This window comes from Phyllobates terribilis, unplaced genomic scaffold (assembly GCF_046119375.1).
Source record: "Phyllobates terribilis strain yellow unplaced genomic scaffold, ASM4611937v1 Scaffold_9__5_contigs__length_417890890, whole genome shotgun sequence".
In the NCBI taxonomy this organism is placed as follows: domain Eukaryota; kingdom Metazoa; phylum Chordata; class Amphibia; order Anura; family Dendrobatidae; genus Phyllobates; species Phyllobates terribilis.
The window spans coordinates 168,591,172-168,613,928 of NW_027362769.1; the positions used below are offsets into that span (position 1 = coordinate 168,591,172).

The following is a 22,757-nucleotide window of genomic DNA, read 5'->3' on the forward strand; positions in this document are numbered from 1 at the left end:
CTGCCATACATAAAATCATTTCGGAGGTGGGGACTGGAGTAAAGTTGCGCAACTTTTTTTTTCTTTTTTTCAAAAAAGCCGCATTTCATGAATCTGTGTAAAATCTGTAGAAGCCACATTGAAGGAAAATTCAGAAAACTAACTATACCACAAAAGACAACTTGAAAAAAAAAGTGACGCGACCTTTTATTTTTAATTCCAGTAGTTGTCTTTCAAAATGATAAAATTCTATAAAAAAAAATCTTATATGGGCAGCAAATAGGATTCATAGAAATCAATAAGAAAAGTTTTTCAAGAGTTTTTGATGCGGCTTTTTTTTCAGGAGGATTTTGTAGCGGAGCCACTTCAAAGAATTAAAAAAACTGTGTGTGTGGCACAAGTTTTTCAAGCAGAAACTGCTTCAGGAAATGTTCTTTTGTTGGGGACATTTTGAAGGAGCTTTTCTATTTCTAAAAAGGTTTTGAAGAGTTTTAGAACAGTTTTTTTCCCCTTTTTTCAGCATCTTGATTATACAGTGCCTAGCTTGAATCAGAGTCCATCAGGAGCCACTTTAGAGAAGTAAGCACTTTGTTTTTGTCCCTCGGGCCTTTTTCAAAGCGGGGTTTTCTTTTTTTGGAGTAAAAACTATCCAAAAACTAATGAGGAGTTCAAAAGCCACAAGTTTCGATTGGAGAGTTGGGGTGTGTTCGCACTGAGTGTTTTCGCTGAGTTTTTGAAGCAGAAACTCTCCAATAAAAACTCCTTGTAGTTTTTGAACGCCTCTTGGTTTTTATAGAGTTACTTGGTGTGAACACAACCTTGGAGCATGTTCACAATGAGTTTTTTGAAGTGGAAACTGATTGGAAACTCTCTAAAATCCTCCTCAAGTTTACGCTTAGTGCTATGTCTACACAGAGTCTTTTTTTTTAGAAGAAACTAGCAGAACCTCAAGGTTTTTGAGGAGTTTTGTATTTTTGTGGAGGATTTGACGAGTTCTTACTCAGGTATGGAGCAGTGGAGCCATCGCAAGAAATAAGGCAAAACGACGGCGAAGCCACATTTGCTGAAGTGGCCGCACCTGGGAAAGCTCGGTGCTCCGGTGTCTTAAGGCGCCATGTTCACATAGCCTTACTTTGAAATGAACAGGAGGAATCTTTCAAGTCTTTTTCAGGTGATGTTTGTGGCAGATCTGAGCCCCCAAAAAATCCCTCAATAAACTCCGTTTGCACATATCCTTAGAGGTGTAACACTGACTTTGGTCGTCACCCAACTTTCCCAGAAATATTTATAGCGGCTAAATATAATTTTTTGGAAAAGCGAAAAATGAAAACTTTGCCTTGAGCAGGAAGAAACTTTAAAGGCGAGAGTGAGGGTGGGTGGGATTGGGGGCCGGTCTTGGAGGAGGTTCTCCACGCTTGGCCCCATCACAATCCTTCTAGTCCCAAACTCTAGAGCACATCCTCCTCAAGTCTATGTAAACTCTCAACTTCTGACACAAAAAAGCTCCGGCGGCGGGTGCAGCAGGGTGCCACGTTAATAAGGTAAGTCTGCTCCGTCCACAATCCACTCTAGGGGCTCTTTTTAGGGTTTTGTGTGGGACTCCCATCTGGATTGGCCTTATAAAGTCTGTAAGGATCGCTCGCAAAGTAACAGACGTCCTGTTACACAAGAGCCAGTTCAACAGGGAGAGGGGGGCACAAACTTTCAAACTTTTTCGTTTCATACAACCTTGCATGGAGGGGGGGTTGTCTTTGTTTTTTTTCTGGGGGGGGAAAGATCCTATATTCTTGTAACAATGATTCGGGAGAGAAATATTGATTATGGTGAAGTGGATAGAAACTTTGGAGAAAGTTTTTGAAACTTTTTGTTAATTTGTTAAAACTTTTTTTTTGTGTGTGTGTGTGTGTGATGCATTTACTTTCTCAGCAACCATCTCAGTTTGAGTCTGTAGGGGGAGAGGAGCTAAGACTTGATGTGGGGGACTCGGGGTATCCTTTTATGGGGTACAGTTTAAGTATAAAGTTACTCATGTGGGTTCAGGATGGTACAGTTTGAGGGTCAATCCACTTAAAAATGGGATTTTCAGTGTTTTCAGCAGTCATATATTTTCCTGTACACATACCCATTAAGTTTTTTTTCAGAATCTTGGGCAAAGGGATGCCATATTACGGAGAGCTCCCAGCTGCGAGGTTTCCTTGCAAACGCCTGTACTTGTATGAGTTTACAGACCATGTGGAAACACATCTTCCTAGGACTTATCTGAAACAAACAAGATCTGATGCATTGCAGAAGTAGTGGATCCCTTTACCTAATATATGAGACTACAGAAATCCTCTCTCGAGTCCCCCCACGCTCTCTCCAATACGAGACCCCGGAGATTTCCGCTCAGGAAATGCGTGCACCTAGGATGGCGTGTCTCATCCCATATGATTCACTCGTGGAAACTCTTATATTCTCTACCAACGCTGCAAATATTTGAAATTTTAGTAACATTCTCCGCCAGGACAGGATTTCTCAAACTCAGACTTTACTTTTGCCAAAAAGGAAATCTAATCTTGAGGCAGGGGAGGGAAAAAAGTTATTTTGTAAAACAGACTTTTGTTTTGGAAGATAATGGAATTTTATCCAGAGCAGAAGCCACATTGAATAACAAAGGGATGTTTAAAGCACCATGTGGTGGAGAGGAGAGGGGGGATGGCGAGAGCTTGCTACCTGCAGGGATGAGAATTTGGGGGCTGATACATTTGCAAAAGAGGAGGAGGAGGGGCACAGTGATTACTTTTCATGGCAGATCCTGCGTGATTGGTGCGTCTGCTTTATATACCGGCATATGGTAGTTGCGCCGTTCCTGTGCCCGGTTCTTACGATTTGCTTCAGATTTATCCCACGTAATTGCACCAATTTTCTGCATGCATATCGATACGCGATCTCCAATATTCTGCTTATTTAAAGCGTTTTTTTTACATAAATGCATACAAATGAGCTAAAAATTATTTTTGCAATACATTTTGCACCAGTTTGCTTTTACAGCCTCTTTGTTTTCCTGCACATTCAGATTTGATCTTTGATCATAAATCTGCTAAGGAGCTCAGAATAAGCCAGATAGAAGAGTTATTAACTCTTCGGTCAAGAATGAGCTCACTAACAGATTTTCGGCTAACTCATTCTGCAGCCCGAACACAGAGGCTGTAGAAGGCAAACGGTGCAACATTTTTAATCACATCCAATTGCAAAACATTATTTTTAGCCCCGAATAAATGCATTTAAGTAAAAAAAAAATAAAAAAAATGTCCCCAAATGTAAACAACCTGTTGTTTAAGATTATACTGAATTCATGGGTAAGCTGCGTGACAACCAAAAGGGTTACTATGAGGGAATGTTCACATGTTTGTGGATAGGGTAGAAAATCTGCAATCATATCGGCGCAGAATTCCTTGTGGTGCATTGTAATTAGGTTAAATCAACGCCAAACTACATGTAGCGCAGATTTCATGGCAGATTTGTCTCCGATTATTTCAGCAGAATTCACACTCCTATATGGAGTGCTCCATTAGTAAATGTAATGGAGGATGCGGCAATGTCGGAATAGTGGATGTACATAACCAGGCTGGGAAAGCAGGGCGGCCGCCATATTGACTGTCCCCGATTCTTATATTTTCTGGCTCCTGTATAATTAGGCAGGTTTGCCATTCTGGGGTTTGGAGAAAGTTGGGTTCGGAGTCATTTTCTCATCCTCTGAACACAACAGTCCTTTGTGCTTTTCTGGGATGCCGGGGGTTTGTGGATAGCCTGGAGCGGTAATTAGCGATGCAGGATTTTGGTTCGTTATCTCGCCTATTCGTTACTGGTTGTATCATCCAGAATACGGAGACAAAAGGGACGTCTTTTGCACTCTCAGAAGTTTGTAAATATATAGGTTAATTTTACCCATCTGAATTGATGAAATAAGTTCACACAGGGACAGTCGGGTGGCATCCCATCAGAAGTCACAGGAGGGGTCGATGGAGCACGTTGATGATTTTGCTGCTATTGAACAATTTTTTTCAAAAATATGAATGGACAAAAATAAAACCTGAAAACATACATGGAAAATTTACAGGATTTGGACCCTTTAAAGAAAAAATAATTACCAAAAATTAGAAACATATAGAAGTTTAGTAAAAAAAATGTACAAATTACGTAACTGCCTTGTATAAACTGGACTCCATACATCCCCACAGTGTTACATGTAACATTTCGATTCTGCACCAAGTATCAGACAAATGCCCGGTTTCTACGCCAAGTTTTGGCTACGTGATAACTTTTTTTTGCAAGTTTCCCTTTACCACCAAAGTATTTTAGGACATCAGCAGAATTTGGAAATTTCAGGAGAAAGTGGCACGAGTTTACGCTGCGGGCGCGCGTCAGGCCAGAGGGGGATCTGTGGAGAGATTGTTGCGATCACTACACCTTGCTGAGTTCATTGCGATCTCGCCGCTTATGAGAGTCGTCGGAAATCCGATGTTTATATCCCGGTGTCACGTGACCTAAACAAAAAAAAAAAATCCCATATTAGATTAATTGTAACTCCCGATTCGCAACGTTCCCAAAGTACGACTTAACCCTTTGTTTCACCAGATATTCCCCGGCGATCGGTCTGTCCGGTCTGCAAGAATTTAATGCCCAGAATTTTTTACTCTTTTCACAGCAGGTTTTAGATTTCAGGTCTGGAGGCCCAAGGAAGTGACAGAGGGGTGTAGAACAGGGAGAGAGGGGGCTGGTTTGGAAAAATAGGAGGGGGGTGAAAGGAGGAGGAGGAGGGTCCGGGAAGAATAAAAGGGGAAACATAGAAAGGAGGGAGGAGAAACACGGGAGGAGGTTAACTATTTCCCCGCCAAAATTATGACAAATTTTTCATGAACTTTAAGAAAAGAAAATGCTATTATGTAACATTAAAAAAAGTGTCATTTTGCCTGTCTGTCCTGGCACGAAAAGTTTTAAATTTGCAAAATTTTAGCCCCAAATATTCCTAATTCTACTGTAGAAGGATCTATTTGGGGCTTATTCATACGGTGCGGTTTTATATTGTGAGCTTTGGAGCCTTTTTATCAAAAATCCAAAAAAGGACACGACTGTGGAATTGTGAAATTTATTTCAATGGTGTGCGGCTTATATATATATATATATATATATATATATATATATATATATATATATATATATATATATATATATATATATATATATAATATATTTGTGAGATCTGCTGAACAACTGCACAGTAGAAAGTTACACAAATTGCACTTTTGGTGCAAACAGCTGCTTCTTACATGTAATGGTGTGGGAACTTCTATCTACAGACTTACTCATTCCTCTAGGACATGCTGAGGGTTGTAGTTCTCCAGTTAGTAGTGACGACACATGCTGGGGGTTGTAGTTCTTGATACATCATGCTGGGAGTTGTAGTTCTCCAGCACTAGTGACAGATCATGCTGGGAGTTGTAGTTCTGGAGCACTAGCGACAGATCATGCTGGGAGTTGTAGTTCTCCAGCACTAGCGACAGATCATGCTGGGAGTTGTAGTACTCCAGCACTAGCGACAGATCATGCTGGGAGTTGTAGTACTCCAGCACTAGCGACAGATCATGCTGGGAGTTGTAGTTCTTCAGCACTAGCGATAGATCATGCTGGGAGTTTTAGTTCTCCAGCACTAGTGACAGATCATGCTGGGAGTTGTAGTTCTCCAGCACTAGTGACAGATCATGCTGGGAGTTGTAGTTCTCCAGCACTAGCGACAGATCATGCTGGGAGTTGTAGTTCTCCAGCACTAGCGACAGATCATGCTGGGAGTTGTAGTACTCCAGCACTAGCGATAGATCATGCTGGGAGTTGTAGTTCTCCAGCACTAGTGACAGATCATGCTGGGAGTTGTAGTTCTCCAGCACTAGTGACAGGGCTTGCACCATGCTCAGGGGTCTGCCGGCAGTGCAGGGGGGAGGGTGTCTCCTCTTTGTCTAGACCTCCTTCCCAAAACCTAAACTTGGTGGGAGGGGAGACCCTTCACCCGCTATCACCGCCCATAAAGCCTGATGCCCCCATGTTGCCGCCGGCGCCGATGTCTTTGTCTTGGGCGCAGATTTGGCGCTTGTGTCGCTTCCATATACCGGGGAGGAGATTGCGCCGAGTTAAGCAGGAATAAGTGGATCGTTCTGGGAGCGAGAAAGAGACGGAGTCCGGGAAGAAGAGAGGAGAGGAGAAGTGAGTGCGAGCGCTGCAGTAACGTGTGCGCAGGCTGGATGGAACTGGAAGGCGCGGGGCAAACAGAGACTGGCATGGTGCAAAGAGGGGCAGGCATGGTGCAAAGAGGGGCAGGAGAGGGCAGGCATGGTGCAAAGAGGGGCAGGAGAGGGCAGGCATGGTGCTAATAACTGGAATAGTGCAAAACGTAGCTGGAGAGGGGCAGGCATGGTGCATGTACCTGAAATGGTGCACATAGTGTGCGGAGAGGGGCAGGCATGGTGCATGTACCTGAAATGGTGCACATAGTGTGCAGAGAGGGGCAGGCATGGTGCAAAGAGGGGCAGGCATGGTGCATGTACCTGAAATGGAGCACTTAGTGTGCGGAGAGGGGCAGGCATGGTACAAAGAGGGGCAGGAGAGGGGCAGGCATGGTGCATGTAGCTGAAATGGTGCACATAGTGTGCGGAGAGGGGCAGGCATGGTGCAAAGAGGGGCAGGCATGGTACAAAGAGGGGCAGGCATGGTGCATGTAGCTGAAATGGTGCACATAGTGTGCAGAGAGGGGCAGGCATGGTGCAAAGAGGGGCAGGCATGGTGCATGTACCTGAAATGGAGCACTTAGTGTGCGGAGAGGGGCAGGCATGGTGCAAAGAGGGGCAGGCATGGTACAAAGAGGGGCAGGAGAGGGGCAGGCATGGTGTATGTAGCTGAAATGGTGCAGAGAGGTGCGGGCATGGTGCATGTACTTGAAATGGTGCACATAGTGTCTGGAGAGAGGCAGCATGGTGAATGTAGCTAAAATAGTGCAAAAAAAAAAGTGGCTGGAGAGCGGCTGAATATTCTGTACTTTTTTACAATTCAGAGATGACGTGTAGAAACCAAATAAAATATTACCAATTAAAAGTTCAGGCGGTGGCGTTCAGCATCTGCTCACAAGAGCTTACACGCTATAGTGTAAAGAATAGATGACCGGGCAGTGTATGGATGCAGACGGCCTCCAGTGTGGGAAGGAATGATGAATTTGGGGTGGGAGCTTAGTCCTGTCACTTCTGTAGGCATATGACCGTTTTCGGGTGCGCTGAGGTCTCGCAGGTATCTGTGTGCTGGGACATTGGTGTCGGGTAGGTAGTGCTCATGGTACGACTAGATCAGTTTTCTGACAGATTTCAATCACACGTGTGGGTTCACACATGGCAGCCCCAGGGGAGCAGTGGCCTTTACGCAGCGCCATACTTCATATAGTCCCACTAGCGTTATTGTACGGTTAGAATGGCGTCGTGCAGAAAGCGCCATATTCAATGTGTTCATACGTCTTGATAGCTAAACCTATTGAGACAGATTTGGCAAACAGAAAGCGGTTTCTCTTTAGCAACCAATCATAATTCAGTTCTCATACAAAAGTGTAGCTTTGTAAAATGAAAGCAGCAACCCTATTGGTTGCTACGGGCAACTGCTCCTGTTTTGCTTTGTACAAATCTTCATACCTCTCCCTCCATATGTCCGTATGGAGCAGTATTTTTTCCATATTGTTGAACGGTCTCCATAACAGACAATCCTTTCAAAACATGTAATAAAGCTGGCCACATAAATTTGCGATAATGTTGAATTCACAGATCCCAATCCAGCCGCCATCTTGGTTATCCATCGCTGGTGGATGGGATCCATGTGAACGTCTGCCTATCTGCCGGCATCACCAGTGCTTCTTCTAATTAGTAGGCCTGACATGGCGTCTTGCATGCGGTGCACTGCATCATGTTCTATTTGGCGGCTATAGACGACCGAGGAGGCCGGTGGGTCTGCAAAACTTTTTGCTCAACTCTACCGTTGGCCGACCGATCACTGGGCAGACATTTATTTTTCCTGACTTTACTCTGTTGATGTGTTTTAAACAGGGGGAGAGGAGAAAGTCGCTGCCCAAAAAAACAAAAGAATTGGTGGTTGAATTCCATCTTCCGGAGTCCTCTCTACCCCGACATCGAGTCAGGAGACCCCCATAAACATAAGATGGTCGGCAGTCCTGATGAAATTGTGGGGTTCATTTTACTTTCACCTAATGAGTATGGGGGCCTTCAGTGGGATCAGTCCTGCCGTTGTCGGGCCTAGGTCGAAGGAAGAGTCGGCCTTGTCTGTCGGCTCTTCTGTGCGAGGGTATGGCGGTCGATTCTGTGCGTTGTAATATACCGCGCCATTTCCAGTCATGTTGTGCAGCTCGTACACCATCTTTCCCTTGTACTTGTGTCACTTTTGGGCTCAAGTCCAAGTTTACAATTTATTTCCTATCCATAACTGTCTGCTATTCTTTGTCGGACCTCTTGTTGTGGGGCAGAGCCGGTCATGGATGGGGTCAGATGCTGCCACCGGGCCCTCCATTGTTCATTGTTTTTACAATGTGATGTTTCTTTGTGTCGTGCGGCATTGTACAGTGATGTCGGCTAAAGGGCGTCTGGTCTGTAGCGCTGACCCATATATACAGTATATTGCAAGTGCAAATTATTCACTTTTGTTTTGATCAGAAATGTAAAGAATTTTCCCAAAAAAGTAATGTGAATCTACCCTTAGGCTATGCAATTTTTGCAGATGAGGGGGAAAAGGAATCTTCAAAAATAAATACCATACAAGGTACAAAATGTTACCGGCGTATAGTGGAAAACTGTTGGTTTGGTGAAAACGGGCCATTAAATAAAATTATGGGGTCCAAAGCAAAGTGGCAGCCATGTCCCTGATGGGATATTTTCTCACTTTGGCTTGTGATCTAGGCACCTTTATTTATTGCTCCTGTTGCAGATGCCGAGGCGGATTTAATTGCAAGCTCTTGGGAACAAGTTTCATGTTTAGTTTTTTTTTTTTTTTTTTTTACTCTGAAGCTCGAATCTGTTCATGAATGTTGGCCTTGTTTTTGTAATCTAATCCTATGTCTTAAATTCTCCCATATGTCACCTCTAACCCTCCCGTACACCCCCACCTGTACCCTCCTCCCTCTGCATTCTTGCCCTTTTGTTCCTGTGTCTTCATGTTATTTTTTTTCCTGTGCCCCCAGGCTACAAATATTCGTCTTCTTCTCAAAACAAGTGAAATAAAATGGGACTCCCCGAAGCATCCCTGCTGAGTGCAGCTCTTGTGCTATCTGCTGATGTGCTGACTGTAAAATTCACATCATGGAATATTTTTTCTCTTTTCTTGGAAGTCAATTGAGGACAAAACAATAATCTCTGCAATCTAGCATTACATCTACACTTTTCTTAATTTTTGGTATGCCAGGTACCCTAAGTGATGGGAATGCCCACCAATGTTGCAGGCTGTCCCAGACCCTTCTTTTAGGCCACGGCCCCACTATCCGTATTCAATCAGTATTTTTTCTCAGGAGTGGGAGCCAAAACCAGGTGAGAAACATTCAGAGAAAAGGTAGAATAGAAACAAGTCACCAATTCTGGATTTATCACCCACTCCTGGTTTTGGCTCCCACTCCTGAGAAAAAATACTGACCGAATGCTGATAGTGGGGCTGTGGTCTTAGGCTGAGTTCAGATGAGTGTATTTTTTTGGTCCACACACAGACCAATGTTGGCTTACGTGCTTGTACACATGGCCTATTTTCAACCAGACTATCGCATGTAAATTGTGGCAGTTCTTGAGCTGGTTCATCATGCGGATGAGCACAAATAGCTGCACACGAAGACTTGCGTGTCTGCAATTCGCAAATGAGATTGGTCTGCAAAGTTAAGAGTCTGTTCACACTTGACCTTAGGCCTCAAATGTCCATTTTTTTTTTTGTAGGAGTGCTATTGGTGGTTTTCACGGATGGCACTCATACCTGTGATTGCCTATGGGGCATCCATATGGTAAAAAATTGCGGAGACATGTTCGGATCAAAATTGGCAATGCAAGTTTATGGGTCCTTCAAAAAATCGAACCGCACTTGAATGACATTTTCCCAAAGGATAAGGTGGAGAAACATATTTCTTACCTTTTTTTCTGCATGTACAAGAAAAAATGATGACACTCGGATCAAATTCTGATCAAAATAATCTGTCCATTATTCGTGTACTTGAGAAAATCGGACGTCTGAATGAGGCCTAAGAAAAAGTAAGTTGTCTGAAGCTAGGCCTACACCACCACTTCTGTCGCATGACCAAAATATCTTTAACTTGCTGTCATCCGACTATTTTAGTAGCCAGGTTGCAGCTGCATGCAGCGTGTGTAATAAAGAGAGGAGCCAATCGATTCAGGACCCCCTGGTCAAGCGGCCAAGTCAATATTCCTGACTGGAGCCCTGTGAATCGCCTCCTATCTGCCGACATACCTGGTGCGTCTGCAAAAATTGTCGCTCTGGGCCTACAATGAGAAAAGACATCAGGGATGCCGACAGGTAGGCAGTTTGCTCCCATCCGGCGGTCACGGACTGTTGAAGTGGCCGCTGAACCAGGGTCTTGCAAATTTATTCTCTCATCTTTATTAATAGTCTATAATAGCGATAGGAACAGTCTTGTCATGGTCGCATTTTGTTGCTTGCTACACTGGGACCACATTGACAATAAGTGCGATTTCCCCATCTTCATGACACACTAGCAAGGTCATTGTTTGGCCCTTAGTTAAAAGCTGAGTTCAGACAGAAATCGCAAAACTCGGGCCGGTCACGTCCACAAACTGCGGACGTGACCGGCTCCGTGCGCAAACTGCGGACGTGACCGGCTCCGTGCGCAAACTGCGGACGTGACCGGCTCCGTGCGCAAACTGCGGACGTGACCGGCTCCGTGCGCAAACTGCGGACGTGACCGGCTCCGTGCGCTCGTGCACATATCCTACAAGTGCCTGCTATTAACATTCAGTAGTCTTGTCCATAAATCAGACTAAAATAGTGCATGTTAGGGGAAAAAAGCCCCAAACAACCTGAATATTGTTGATCTATGCTCATTATTGGCCTCATAAGTCTCTGTTCGCAATGCGTCAGTGCATAGGCTTCACATATCCATAGACTTCAATGGACCAGACTTATGCCAGATGAGTTTCCATTTGACACACACTTTCTCAACGGCTGTATGGTGTGGAAGGAGTTGTCTAGGGCTAATCAAAGACAGATCGCCATAGACTATAGGACTGTTCACACGTCATGTTCATATCTAGTTTTTCACAAATGTGGTGTTTTTCTACAAAGAAAAAAAAACTCCCAAAACACCTGATTGTCCCAGATGGACTCTGTATGTGATCATTAATGGCTAAAACCTTGTAGACACATGTGGTGACAGTCCCCTTTTGGGATTTTTTTTTTCCTATCATTTTATTAGGGCATTGCTGCGGTGACTAATGTCATTACCTGGTATACAACAAAGTTTGCATGGTGTAACTGTTTGTGTGCCCTAAATCTACGTGACCCTGTCCGCCACCTTGGTGTAATCAGTTAGAAGTGAGATAAAAAGCTCATGTGGTGGTAATTAGAGGACATTCACCACCTCCCTGTAATTACCAAGCAAATGGGAGAATGTGCGGGACTCCGGCCCCACCTGCCCTTATTCCCCGGGCTCCTGTCCATGACTTTGCTCCCATATGAATAGTGGGATAATCCCTGTATACAAGGACTCTATTCCTCAGGGTCCTGCTGTGTCTTCTCTCTGCGGTGAATATTTTTCCTTTTGTCCCAGTTGTGGAATGTCTTTGGTGCCGTCTTCCTTCCCAGTTGTCCGATGCTTGGACCGCGGCAGGGGGGCCCATAAAAATGAGAACCCTCTGTTCTAAAGCTGGAGGTGGGTGAAGGATGGTTTATAATCTTTTTGTTCTGGCTATAAACCTGACTTTACTATTTTTTGCTTTTCTATTTTTCCTTTTGTGTGTCATAAATCGATGGCATTTACGGGTCCTTTCCCACAGGGCGTATACGGATATTCTGAGCGGAAAATCTTCTTACAGTATCAGCATCGATGACACCGTAGAACCTCTCATCAACGCTCTGCGGAGAAAATCACCATGTAAATTACTCTAGTTGAAATCCATAGCGTGTCAAATTTATGTCGCAGATTTTGCCCTTTGTACAAAACCTGGCATAAGGCTATGTGTAGACAGGGTTTTGGAGGTGGACAAAAATGATTTTTCTATTAAACTCCTTCAGGAAATGCCCTCTTTCCTCAGTATTTTTGGCGTTCACCTACTCCAAAGAAAAACTTACCCAAAAGGTAGAAGTTTGAGGATGTGCACACAGTCTTTTTTTTTTTTTGCTCCATGTTTTAAGGTGGATTTCCAAAGTTTCTGTTCCAAAAAAACTCTACAGAAGGTCTGATCCGCAGACCCCTTTTTTTAAAGGATGTTTAGTCTCCATTGACTTCCGTGGGGCCAGCAACTGCACATATGCTGGATTGTGTCTGGCATTGTGCACCTGTCCTATTCCTTTGCTGGATGCAGAAGCAAGCGGACCCAAAATACCCCTTTTTAATTCTAGGATGCTTTTAATAAAGAGAAGCTAGTACATTTATGGGAGTTTGGGTTCTGAGTTCTTCACCGACCGCTTAATAGACCCCTTAGAAGTACGAGCACAGAATCTGTCCTTTGTGTGCTCAAGCAGGGGTCTTTTGATCGCTTTGGTGGGAGTCTGGGTTCTGACACCCTCACCGATCTAAAGGGGATATACATTAAAAAAAAAAAAAAAACTACTTGGCAAAAGTTTAGTTATCTAAAAAGTTGTCCACAAACAGCCTTATGGTTATGAGAATTGAGGGTTCCCCAATTAGATTATACCCCCATTTTTTTTCCATTCTATCTTTGCATAAGAGGAGCAACGCCATTCCTCAAATGACTGTTTTAAACAAATTTCTTTTGTGCTTGTTCTCTATTGACCTCTCTCTCTCCCCTCTGCAATCGCCGGAATATGATCGTGCAGCTGTTTCCAAAACTTTATCTCCTGCTTGTTTTTTGGAGTCACCTGGTCGGCGCGCACCTGGCCGCTCTCAGGTGTGAAGCCCTTATGTGACGTGGAGGGGCCTGTTTGCCTTTTAGGTTTTCCCTGTCTGCGGTGACATATGGGAATATATCCTACAACCAGTTTAACCAGGTGCCGTGTCTTGGCATGTGCAGGAAGGCAAACACGCGAATGATGCCGGTTATTTGTCTGGAGCAAGAAGCGTCACCTTTCACATACATCTTGCAAAATATCACTTGCGACAGAATGTAGCAAGAAATTTGTGACGTTGCTGTTATCTCCTTCTGGTTGAAATTTACTTGCCCTGCATGTTATATTGCTGTATAGTCTACAATTCACATCCCAAAAAAAATATATGTATATATTTTATTTTTCCATGCTTTACACTGCAGCTTTGCTTGTTCTATTGCAAACTGAGAGCTAATTTCCTTTACAGAAAGGATGATTATATACCACCAGGGAGAATTGAATTATGCATCTGGGGGAAATGTGCCTCGGTAAGGGTAGCAGAAGGGGGTGTCCTAAATAACTTTGTGCAATGCTCCTTAGCTCTGACAGAGCAGTTGTTCAACTTTGCCAGATGTTTCTGTAATGCAGAATTTAACAGAAAAATGCCAGATGGGCCGCTGGGTGCAACTGTGATCTTCGCGGGCTGTTACAGGGGTTTCCTGCCTCGGTTTAGCTCGTGGCTCATGTTACTGCGCATTATTTCTATAAATGTTAAGTAGCGGTCTAGACTCTCATGTAAGATATAGATCCGAGCCAAGAAAGGGTTAAAAGCGCCGCGATGTTTGGTGCATGAGATATGAGCTGTAATTGTTGTTCAAGGTGTCAGAAGGAGGTCACAGGGTCATTGGGCCACTAATAAGCGGGAAGAGGCTACTTAGGGGATCCCACTTAGGAAATTACGGCACTGGAAGTGCAAATGATCATCCCATCGGATCCAAACTTTAGACCACGCCACTTGTCAGATCGGTACTTGCATATGGCGTACGAAGGTGTTTGCGGGGCACCCACAAGATGGTGTGACTGGCAGCGATCGGATGCTTGCACTAGACTCACAGGTTGTATATTTTCAGATCATTGCAGGGTTTTATCTCATTGTGATCAGGAGGAACATGCCAGCATTCCACTACAGTCACTAGGGTTTTCTTCATGGGGAAGTAGTTGCATGTCCATGTAGTTGCTTCTTCCCTAAGTAAAATTGGTACTTTTTTTATTTTTTGAGATCCAATGTGTCGGTCATGAGAAAACTAGTGTAGAAATCATATGCAGATCATTCTGGAAGTGCACTTGGGGCGTGTCAATGCACTAAAAGAAGCATTCTGACACACCCTCAGTGCACCTCCAGCTGAATTTACATACGTCTTCTACACTAGTTTCCTCATGACCAGCACATTGGATCTGTACAAAAAACACACGGCCTCGTCACTACGATCAGATGTTAATAAATGTGTGGACGGGTCCTTTGATATCAGTTGATCATGTTTTATACAACAGCTGATTTGCTGTTCTGGGACTGATCGCTTCCAGGTTGACACTTGAGATCGGGAGTAAGTAGTGAGGAATTGCTTCTTAAAGCGCCATTGACAGTTAGGGGTGCTGGTAGTCAGATCACCATGATCTGGTATGATCATACAGGTATTTTCAGGTTTTAGAAAACAATTTCCGCGAACTTCAGTTATGACTTGATGTTAGACCTGGGGAGAGTGAGTAAAGCACTATATTCATATAAAATGTTTTTTTTTTTTTTTTTTTTTTTTACCGTAACTTTAACAATGTGCAGCAGGGGAACAAGTGTTTTCTGCGATCATCTGAACGTCCTAGGAACTTCTTTGTTGGTGCACCCTCCTTCAGATTGGTTTCCTGTGAATACGCAGACACGCGCTTTGTTGGTGACCGCCAGGATGCTTGTTCAGCAGGATACAAATGGGAAATGGAGAACATCAGCTTATTGTGCCCACATGGTGGTATCTGCTGTCCTGTTATCTCCTGTGCTGTTTTTCTGGCCTGATAGTGGCTGGGAGCTTCCTGGCCATTTGCTTATGTAATGGAAACAGTCAGCACCTCCTTTTTTGCCAATGTATACAAAGTAAAGTTGCAGTAACTGCCCCTTGTCCTGAGAGGCGCGCTCTAGGCCACACAGTGACTTTTTATTTCACTACTGATTTTCAATTATGGAGTCCACAAGATTGCTTGTTAATGCTTTTATTTGGCCTGCAAAAAAAAAAAAAGTTTGTGTAGTCCAGGCCTTTAACCCATTATCTGCCAATGTCCTTTTTTTGGAATGCCTAATTTTTTTGCTTCCAGCAACTAAGATGTTATAATTGGGTCCAAAAAAAAAAAAAAAAAAAAAATTAAAATTGCTAATTTGGCAAGTAATGGGTTAAAGGGGTGTTCCAGTATGAACAAATAGTCTGCAGGGTGGGTGATGACTTCTAGATCAGTAGGAACCTGAGTGTTGCGATCTCCATAGACTTGAATAGAGTAGCAGCGCACCTGACGATTGCTCTAATCAAGCTGGAGGCACGAGTCGCCCATTCTGTTGATTGGCTGCTGTCTGACTGCCGAAACACCTATGGATCTAGTTGTCATCACCTAACTTTTTTTTTATTTTTAATGCCCTATTTATTGCAGATTTCGCCTCTTGCACGGCACAAAGTTAGCAGATTGACAGCTTGCAGATGTCTTACTGCAGTGCATGTCAAAATGTGTGGATGACTCTTCTAAAATCTTATACCCCCATTGGGAATATCTGCTGCATATACAACTCGTGTGGACCTAACCATAGACACTCTATGCCCAGTGGCAACATGAGGCTCCAGTCACCGCTGCCAGTCTTTGAACTCCAAAACTTTGCTCCTAATAAATTTCTAAAAACCAAATGATATATTCTTCAATACTCACCTTTTTGGTCAACTTTTTTTTTTTTCACCTTTATGATCTTTTCCTATTAAAATCTTTCCAACACCTTTTAAACAAAAAATGTCAATGTTATACCTGTGCCCGTGTAGAAGCTTCGTCAGCGGCTAGTTATGAGATGTAAGAAGTTACCCTTTGGTACTTTTATGCTTTCTGACAATGATTCTGGTCGTTGCCGTGATCGATTGTTAACAGCAATTCTCCCACGTGTAAGTGCGGATCTGCTCCCAAACTTTATGGGAACAGATGATCTTAGTAACAATCATTCATGATGATCGCTGCAGGTACACCCAGCGTTCACTAACTTCCTCGTCGATCGGCACTGGTTTACAAGGCTCCGTTTGATTTTTTTTTTTTTTTCAAAACTGGGTTGATGCCCTTACGGTTTGGATCACTAGGTGTGTGCTGAGAAAAACCATTACTACCCCCCTCCTGTCTCATTTAGATCCTTTTCGTTTCTAGGTGGCGTCACATAATGGTTGTTTTCAGATAGATACGATGTTGTGAATAATGAATGTTTGCCGAGTGCCTGGGTGTTTCTTGAGTGTCGGCTTTTAGCACTTTACTTGACTTGTACGATCTCGTCCGATGACTAACTGTACGATGGCTTTTTCTTTTTTTTTTTTTCTCTTTATGTTCCAGATCTAATCGTGGCTCAAGATGAGTTGGAGCTTCTTAACCCGTCTCCTTGAAGAGATTAACAATCATTCCACCTTTGTGGGGAAGGTTTGGTTGACTGTTCTCATCGTTTTCAGGATAGTCCTGACGGCGGTGGGTGGGGAATCCATCTATTATGATGAACAGAGCAAGTTCACTTGCAACACCCAACAGCCTGGATGTGAGAACGTGTGCTATGACGCATTTGCGCCGTTGTCGCATGTTCGATTTTGGATATTCCAGATCATTCTCATCACCACCCCGTCCATCATGTACTTAGGCTTTGCTATGCATAGGATCGCGCGTCAACCGGAAGATTACCGAAGGCGCTTGGAGAGGACGCAAAGCAAACGCAAGAAAAAGGCTCCAGTGGTCCATCGTGGGGCAAAACGAGACTATGAAGAAGCAGAGGATGACAATGAAGAGGACCCCATGATCTGCGAAGTCCTGGAGCCTGAGAAGGATGCTGAACATGGAGACAAAAAGAAGCACGATGGCCGCCGACGTATTAAACAAGATGGCCTGATGAAGGTCTACGTTCTACAGCTGCTCTTCCGCTCTGCCCTAGAGGTGGGGTTTCTCCTAGGGCAGTACATACTGTATGGTTTTGAGGTGATCCCCTCTTATGTGTGCACTCGGAGCCCTTGTCCCCATACAGTAGATTGCTTTGTGTCCCGTCCCACCGAAAAGACCATATTCCTGCTTATCATGTATGCCGTCAGCGCTCTGTGCCTTCTCCTCAACTTTTGCGAGTTGTTCCACTTGGGTATCGGAGGCATTCGAGACGCCCTAAAACAAAGGAGCAAAAATGCTGAGGATGAGCAATATTCCAAAAAGTCTCCCAGTGCCCCTCCCCATTACCAGTCAGTGCTGAAAAAGGGAAAGGTGCCAAATGGCAAGATAATGTATCCCGATAATGGTGCCGCCGAGACTTATGAGTTGCCCGTGACTCATTCAAGTGAGCATGAGCTGGACCGGCTGCGCCAGCACCTCAAGTTGGCCCAGCAGCACCTCGACTTGGCCTTCCGGCTGAACCCGGTGGAGGACACTGCCCATGCATCTCGAAGTAGCAGTCCTGAGGCCAACAGCATGGCTGCCGAACAGAACAGACTCAACCTCGCTCAGGAGAAAGGTGGAGTCTGTGAGAAAACTGGTAAGTGAAATAAAGGCCCGTTCCATGTGGTTTTTGCACCTTTTCAATGATTGTAAAAAATCCGCTTAATGAGCATGCAGTATATGATCCCCGAGCCACTGGGCTTGGGTACGTGTATAGAGGCATACACCATCCTGGTAAACTGTGCTTCCTCATCAATGTATTCTCTTTTGTTACAGATTGGGCACTTTTTGGCTCTGTTCATATCATATTCTGGATTTCCGCTCAGCATTTGCACTAACAAATAGTATGCAGAGTACATAAAGTCCCGTCTGGTTGCATACATCGCCTGTAAACCACTACTCTAATTAAATAAAAAGTTAGGGCACCACCATACCTGTCCATGGTTTGTGTTTGGTATTGCCATTCAGCTTCACTGAAATGCGTGGTACCAAGCTGCAAGACTGAGTGCAACCTGTGGTTGCGCCTCTGTGCTGTGGCAGTTTGCATGCAGCTGAAACTGCCGCCACGTGCATGACCTTGGCCACCACTTGTGAGTGTTTTCGGTGCATGCGGGCTTTCGCAGCATGGATACAATCATCCTTTGGTTTGTAGAGTATCAGATTTTGTTGCTATAAATATTTTGTACAGACCTCCTTGGGTACAGCTCTTCAGTCAAAACTTGGGTTTTTGGGGAGTTTCTGCTCCAAAAACTCCTGAGGGGGAACCCTCCATGCGAAACACACCCTTTAAGTGAATAGCAAAGAGGTTTGGGGGGGGGGATAGTTGCTATCAAGTAAGGGGAAATGATTGACTTGGGAGTTGCACTACACAATCACATCAAAGCATAATATTTTTTTTTTTTTTTTTATTTCCACAGGTTTGTGATCTTCTGAAGATGGGAGCTGGGAAACAAAGTTCTTGCAAGTCCTAAAATATGACTGGAATTGAGTTGCCATGAGGTCCGGACCCCTCCTCAGCCTTCTCACCCACTCTCCCCCCTAATCCTCTGGGATCGTCTCTGGAGCACAGCGCTCGCTGAATACTCCCCTCTGTTCTGCCGGCTCATGTTGGAAAGTTATTAAAAACTCATTCTCCATCCTGCTTCGTGCCACTAAGTTGCCAGATGTGGAAGAAGACTAATTCCACTGGTTTACACAGGCTGCCACCCACCCATCTCTGAAGCTGTGGAAGACAGCGGGTGGCACCAGCAACAAGTTTTTTTTTTTTTTTTCTTTTTACCCCATAGTGGTTGCAGTGTGCAGAGCAGTGGTTACAATTCCATTTCAATTTTATGTAAAAGGGAGAATTTTTTTTTGTAAAGAACCGAAAAACCTTAACGAGAAAAAAAAAAAAAAAAAAAAGGGAAAAAATATTGGTACTATTTTGTTACAAAGCTGGTTAATATGGTACAATGAACAGTGGAATCCTTCGCTGCCAAGCCCTCAATGAAGAAGGGAATTTTGTAGAAATTGACTTTTTTTTTTTTAATCTTATTATTGTTCATTTGTTGTGACTTTTTTTTTTTTTTTTTTGCTATATATTTCTCACAGGTTGGTATTGTACAGATTTCACACGGCGTCTCGTCTGCTGTGCCGACGCAGACACTGAATGCACAAGATAATGCGGCGGGAGAAGTTTTTCATCTTCCCAACTTATTTTTATATTCTTGTTTTTTGCATGAATCATTCCAATAAGTGTTTTCCCTCCCTCCCCCCTCAGCTTTATAGTGGTACTGCCCAGTTGTGCCCCCTAGCTATTCAAAAGGCTGAGATGTTCCATTCCAGTTTACATGTTTCGGGAGGGGGAGGCAGAATCTTCTTAACTCTTTACCGCCAGCTAGCTTATTAAACCTCCGCCAGCTGTGAAGTGGTGGAAAGATGCACATTCCAATACCCTCTCCTTTGCAAATACCAAAAGTGTCTTCTCATGGAAAGCAGAGGGAGGCTGCTGTACTTGCTTTTTTTTTTTTCTTATGCTGAGGTTAAGAGCCATTTGAAAGCTTTTTCTTAAAAGCGACTACACCCCTAGTTAAAGTCAAACTCCCACTCTGCAGATTCTTGTGTAGAATGTATTGGGATATTGCTTAAAGGGCAATCGCTCAAATGATTGGCTGTAGGAGTAGTACAGATTTCCTGTTGGTTCAGCAAGAAACTTTCACACCAGTTTTACACATGTAATTGGCATCTTTGAACCTCTAAACTTGCAATTTGCTAATTTTAAAGGGGATTTGTCACTTGCCATGAATATGTAATATTTTTATTTGGTGTAAATGCCTCTGTTCTCCTGAATCCGGCGATTGGTTTTCTTTTGTTTTTGCATCTTTCCTTTCCTGAGATATGGCCCATTCTTCTGTGTCTAAATCTGAGTGGGCGTGGTCCTCAACTCTTCTGTGGCCATCTTTCTCAGGACCACACCCCCTTGGCTAAGAAGACTAGATTTTATTTACAGGGAATAATGGGCCATATCTCTGGAACGGAGAGGTGCAGTAACATAAGAAAAACCATGCTGGATTCAGGAGAACAGCAGTAGTTATACCAGACTAAAAATATATATAAATGTATAGATATAGCAAATGATGAATTCCGGTGATTAAACACAGGACACCCTCTGCATTACAGGCACAAAATAAAATAAATAAAATGTGCTTGTGTAAAAGTAGTCAGATTGCTCTCGCAGGTAATAGGATGTAGTTGTTATATAAGCAGTTAACCTATTACTTTGGGTGCCCTTTAAAGCAGAGTTCCACTGTAATATTTGCAATAAGTTCTATTGTATGCAAAAAAAATCCCCTGTGATTTTTAATTAAATTTTTTTTTTTTTAGTAATTTATGTAAGATTGTTGTGGTTAAAGGAGGCTGTTCACCTTTTTTTTTTTTTTTTTTTGGAATTGGATTTCACTTCAAATGCTGCACCTTTTTTGCCTACTATAGCCTCTGTCTGTTGCACTTATCTATTGTTAGCCGCAGAATGAGATAACTGAGCGTTGGTCAGTGAGCTCGTTCTGACGGGAGAGTTTATAAACTCTTTTATGCCTTTCCGAACTTTCGGCCGGTTTGTGGTCACAGATCACATGAAAAGTAAATGTGCAGGGAAACGGAATCTGTAAGGGCTAAATGGTGCAAAATTTTCAATACGACCCAATTGCAAAAAAAAAAAAGATTTTCATTTTAAATGCAAGATTTTGATGGACAACCCCTTTAAGATTTAATACCTCAAGATAGTAATTTTTATAATTGAACATTCCTTTATTGGGGTCTTATAATGCGATAGATTTAGAATAAAATAATTATCCCTTTTCAATTTAAGCCTAGTATTGTAGTATTTAGTGTGTTTTTGTTTTTTTTTTCTTTTTTTATACACTATACTAACCAGTTTTCACTAAATAACATCCAGACCCCATTAAAGGGATGTCCAGAACTTTTTTTTTTTCCCCCTGCATGAAATGGCGTCCCTTTTGTTCACAGCTGTTTTTGGTACTATGACTGATTTCCCTGGAATCGAGCTGCACAGCCTATAGGGCCATTTATATGGAAGATGTGGCGTGTTTTTTTTTTTTTTTTTTTTAATTGGATTGCACTTCAAATTTTGCACCTTTTTTGCTCTCTATAGCCTCTGTGTGTTGCACGGTCTATTGTTAGCCGCAGAATGAGATAACTGAGCATTGGTCAGTGAGCTCGTTGTGACGGGAGAGTTTATAAACTTTTATGCCTTATTTGAGCTTCTTTCCCCCCTTTGGGCCGGTCGGTGGTCACAGACCACACGAAAAATAAATGTGCAGGGAAACAGAATATGTAAGGCTAAATGGTGCAAAATTTTCAATACAACCCAATTGCAAACAAAATAAATGATTTTTTTATTTAAATGCAAGATTTTGATGCTAAAAGAAAGTGGACAACCTCTTAAGATTTAATACCTCAAGATGGCAATTTTTATAATTAAACATTCCTTTATTGGGGTCTTCTAATGCAATATTTTTTTTTCTACAAAAACTATCCCTTTTCAATTTAAGCCAAGTAGTGTAGTATTAGGGTTATGGTTATTTTTGGCATGTTCCTGGAAGACTCCCTTTTAAGCCACGTTCACATGTCCAGTATTTGTAAGCCAAAACCAGGACTGAGTAAGAAAAATGCAGAAGTGGTGACGTTTCTATTATACTCTTCCCCCTGATTGTTCGTCTCCTGATTTTTGGCTTACAAATACTGAATGTGTGAACGGGGCCTTGATGTTTGGAAATTTTTCAGGTAAAAATTTCCCTTTTTTGGGGGGGTTTTATAACTTGACTCCATGGTAGAATACGATCTCCGTTACATACAGCAGGAGGGCCCTTTTTGTGAGGCAGGAACCATTGATAGATTTGTAGTGCCTCTTTTTATACATTTGCTTACAAAATGGCCGCCTCCAGCCCGAGGTAAACTGTGACGTCATCTCCACACTTTCCTCCAGTGCCTTGACTTGATGGTGGCGTCGTTTACGCCGCTAAGAGGAGGAGAGGGACTTTTTTTGTTTCATTCCTATGCTGGACACGCTTGAAGATTGTACAATTCATCTCAGAGCCTCATCTCGTTTTATTGTAGAATATTTTGTTACTTGGGGGGTTTTGTATTTTTTTGTCTATTTGTTTCTTACGAGTTTGCGGTACTGTAACTTCTGGTGTTTTTATACATAAAACTATGAAGAAAAGCCTGATTTTGTGTTTTTATCTTTTTTTTATGGAGAGCTATGTAATTCTCTGTCGCCCATAGCAACCAATCACAGCCGCGCTTTCATTTTGTCTTCTGTTTATGAGAAATGAAAGCTGCACTGTGATTGGTTACTCTGGTTATATTATTTCTGTCTCCAATCACAGTGCAGTTTTCATTTTGTAATTGCTTGATTGGCTACCACGTTTATATTTTGCTTACAGCAGCCAATCACAATGCTGCTTTCATTTCTTATAAGGGGAATTCAAAGTGACAGCTTCACTGTGACTGGTTACTGTATG

At 43.0% G+C, this 22,757-nt stretch overlaps 1 protein-coding gene across 2 annotated transcripts; it reads left to right on the plus strand.

Moving 5' to 3' along the window:
- Nucleotides 1–1,406: 1,406 nt before the first annotated feature.
- LOC141161848 (gap junction gamma-1 protein-like) lies at nt 1,407–22,550 on the plus strand. Of its 2 annotated transcripts, none has more exons than XM_073647298.1 (3): nt 1,407–1,520; nt 16,666–17,833; nt 18,654–22,550. In XM_073647298.1, the coding sequence occupies exons 2-3, from the start codon at nt 16,684–16,686 to the stop codon at nt 18,659–18,661; spliced, it is 1,158 nt and encodes a 385-aa protein (XP_073503399.1). In that variant the 5' UTR covers nt 1,407–1,520; nt 16,666–16,683; the 3' UTR covers nt 18,662–22,550. The 2 variants fall into 2 exon arrangements, with proteins under 2 accessions (XP_073503399.1, XP_073503400.1); XM_073647299.1 differs by lacking the exon at nt 1,407–1,520 and adding an exon at nt 5,684–6,216.
- Nucleotides 22,551–22,757: the final 207 nt, after the last annotated feature.